General features: G+C 39.1%; 1 protein-coding gene across 1 annotated transcript; it reads left to right on the plus strand.

Annotated features, from left to right (window-relative positions):
• The first annotated feature begins 216 nt into the window (after nucleotides 1–216).
• Nucleotides 217–2,980, plus strand: LOC145767006 (sorting nexin-2-like). The gene has a single exon (XM_082578734.1). It carries the CDS (start codon nucleotides 252–254, stop codon nucleotides 1,887–1,889), a length of 1,638 nt encoding a protein of 545 aa, XP_082434860.1. The 5' UTR covers nucleotides 217–251; the 3' UTR covers nucleotides 1,890–2,980.
• The last annotated feature ends 355 nt before the right edge of the window (nucleotides 2,981–3,335 follow it).

A 3,335-nucleotide genomic window follows, 5' to 3' on the forward strand; every position in this document is an offset into this window, starting at 1 on the left:
CCTCGTTAGCCTGCTGGAAACATGTTTCAGCGTTTCCATGTCTGCACCGAGGTGAGGTTGTTTTTTTACAAAGGTGATGATATATGTCAATTTCAAACATTTTTAATGAGAAATAAATGATCTCAGTTTTTTTTAAATCATTAAGCATGCTAAAGTTTTGCTAAAGAACCACGTAGCCTTTGTACAACTGTATTGTTTCCTGTGTTTTCAGTTTGTTGTTTAATCATTTGTTAAATTGATAAAAGCAAGTGATGGCTGATGGAAGAGAGTCTCCTCCAATTGATGACTACACAGAGAATGATGAATTTGCTGATGTGTCATTGAAAGCCACAGATGAACCTCTTTCTGGGGATCACTTTGTAGATGCACCTGGAGAGGAACTAAAGCAAACCGATCATATTACTAAAGATGACGATCACAGTGAAGCTAAAGATGACGATCACAGTGAAGCTAAAGATAAGGAATCTACAATGAAGGTGGAATCAGTAAAAGGGGATGAAGAACCGAGCTTGTTTTCAGATGAACCAATCTCTGAAAAAGACGAGAAGCCAAGCAAGTCAATAGATGATAGTGATGATTGCAGTGACATGTTTTCTACTGCTACCAGCCCTGAACCCATGCAATCTGTGATCTTAGATACTCCAGCAATGGCTAAAATACCTGTGCAAACGCCCCTCTTTGTTGGTAAAAATGAACCTAAACCTGACGACGATGATGATGAAGAAAGTACAAGTAAAACTAATGAGGTGGTTATTGAAGTGTCCGACCCTCATAAGGTAGGAGACGGGATGAATGCTTACCTTTCTTATAAAGTCCACACGAAAACATCCATGCCTTCATTCAAACGACCTGATCTAGTGGTTGATAGGCGTTTTAGTGACTTTCTAGGGCTGCATGAGAAATTACTTGCCAAGCATAGGCATGCTGGAAGGGTAGTTCCACCTGCTCCAGAAAAAAGTATTGTTGGAATGACCAGAGTGAAAATGTCTAAGTCCGATGAGGAAGCTGTTTCAGTTAATTTTGTGGAGAAGCGAAGAGCTGCTCTGGAGAGGTATCTAAACCGAGTGGCAAGACATCCATTGCTAGTCCAAGATCAGGACTTTCGTGATTTCTTAGAGCAAGAAGGGTTGCCTCAGTCTACTAACACTCGAGCTTTGAGTAGTGCAGGAGTGATGAGACTGGTTAAAAATGTTGAAGGTGCACTGAATAAAATGACAATCAAAATGACAGAAGAAGATTCATGGTTTGAAGAGAAGCAGCAACAGATTGAGAGTTTAGAGCTACAGCTTCGCAAGTTGCACGATGCCTTCGAAGACTTAGTGCACAACCGTAGAGAGCTGGCTTCTAACACAGCCCAATTTGCCAAATCTGCGGCCACACTGGGCAATGCGGAAGAACACACAGCTTTGTCCAGGGCTCTTGCTCAGCTCTCTGATGCTTTTGAAAAAATTGAGGCTGTTCATCAAGAGCAGGCAAACACTGATTATTATGGGGTTTCTGAAACACTATCAGACTATCTTCGCATCATTGGTGAAATCAAAGAAGTGTTCATGGTTCGAGTCAAAAGTTGGCAACACTGGCAAAATTCTGTGCAAAACGTCAACAAAAAGAAAGAAGCTGAAGCAAAGATGCAAGCTTCTGGTAGGAGTGATAAAGTCTCTCAAATTCAATCTGAGCTGAAAGAGCTTGAAGGCAGAGTTGAAACAAGCAAAGAAGAGTTTGATAATCTATCTGCTGCCATAAAGAAAGATATTCAAAAGTTTGAGAGGGACCGTGTTATTGATTTTCGTCAACTTGTGCTGGTGTTCCTCAAAAATCTTATGAAGAGTCAAGAGCAGTACATGAAGAACTGGGAGGCGTTCATGCCAGAAGCCCGTGCTATTGCTTGAACCAGGTTTCTTTCCAAGATTCTAAAGACGTTTCGTTTACACGAGTGAAGTCATCTATGTACCCTTAAATATTATTTACATTTGTTTACATTTTTCCTGCTCATTTATTATGTGGAGTCCAATTGCATTCTTTCAACTTTTACAGTAAAAAATGGCCAACGAGTTACATCTAGACTTACCCGAGCAATGACAAACAGCTTTGTGGCAATCGGTTGTGATAATTTATGCTTTTTGCTTGAATTTCTAGAGCTGATCATTGAAAGACTGGAAGTACCAACTACTCATGGCATGTTTAACATCCTTGAATTCGAAAATAAATTATTTCTGAAATCATCCATCATGCATTATGATAGCAAATCTACTAGTCACAATCATGCCGCTATTGGCTTCGAATTGTGCGTAATCAACAATGTAATTGAAAATCTCTGTTTTTAGATTGCAGCAAACGATAAAGTTGCATCGTCTCTCATCGACGCACTCTCTCGTTCGACCTTTCATTACAAAAGAAATTTGATGTCACATTTTCCAGAAGAAGAAATTTAATTTTTCTCTTCACGTTTCATGATAGTTTCCGCTTTTTAAAATGGTTTCGTGAAGTAAGCGTTTCGATTAGTTGACACTGCATTGTTTATGATTGTATGTTCCATATGCGATATTGGTTTTCGCTAAATTTGTGCGACTTTGCTGGCCTTCTTTAGCTGTTCTGATCCGGGCCATAAATTTTGAGTTATTACCTTACACGTCTTATAAACTTATCATTATCAAGAAAACATTTTAAGTTGAAATTGTTGAATTTATTGAAATATGATTATATGATTCAGATTGATTTGTGTAAGGCCGAAGCCTTGTTTTTACTAATGAGTGCTTTTTTCAACTGCTCCTTCGACACAATTGTGATTTCTGATTCAGAATAAAGATAGACCATCATGTGCAATCTTTTGTGGAGCTTCGACTCTCTTTGCCTATTTGTGCCATGATCCTGCGTAGTTGTTCTCATGTGAGCAGTGCAGTGATCTCTATGTTAACATTTGTGTTATTTTGAATGTGTGTTAATTAATGCCATTAATATATCTGCTTCATGTCACAAGTAGGGTTCAGGGATAGTTTGAATAATGAGCTGCCAGCTTGCTTTGGAGTGATAATGGATGCTTGACGTCATACTTAAAGATTTATGGCTACCGGTAAGATGTTGATTATTCTTTACCATGATTGCATGATATTTATTGTAGCACTCTTTGTTCACAAATCACATGTGCAAATGGTTGATTCCAGTGACACAGCGAGAAGAGGTGGATGTCCATTGTCCAAGTGACAAGCGTAGAAGGTAAACGTTTGTGCCAGTGATTTATTGGCAGTGGCATAACATTTCAATTCTAAGAATACATCTTGTCATAATCAATGTGCAAGGCCTCGCGTCGGGCTGCTTTGCGTCTTGACAGAATGTGC

This window comes from Aplidium turbinatum, chromosome 3 (genome assembly GCF_918807975.1).
Source record: "Aplidium turbinatum chromosome 3, kaAplTurb1.1, whole genome shotgun sequence".
In the NCBI taxonomy this organism is placed as follows: domain Eukaryota; kingdom Metazoa; phylum Chordata; class Ascidiacea; order Aplousobranchia; family Polyclinidae; genus Aplidium; species Aplidium turbinatum.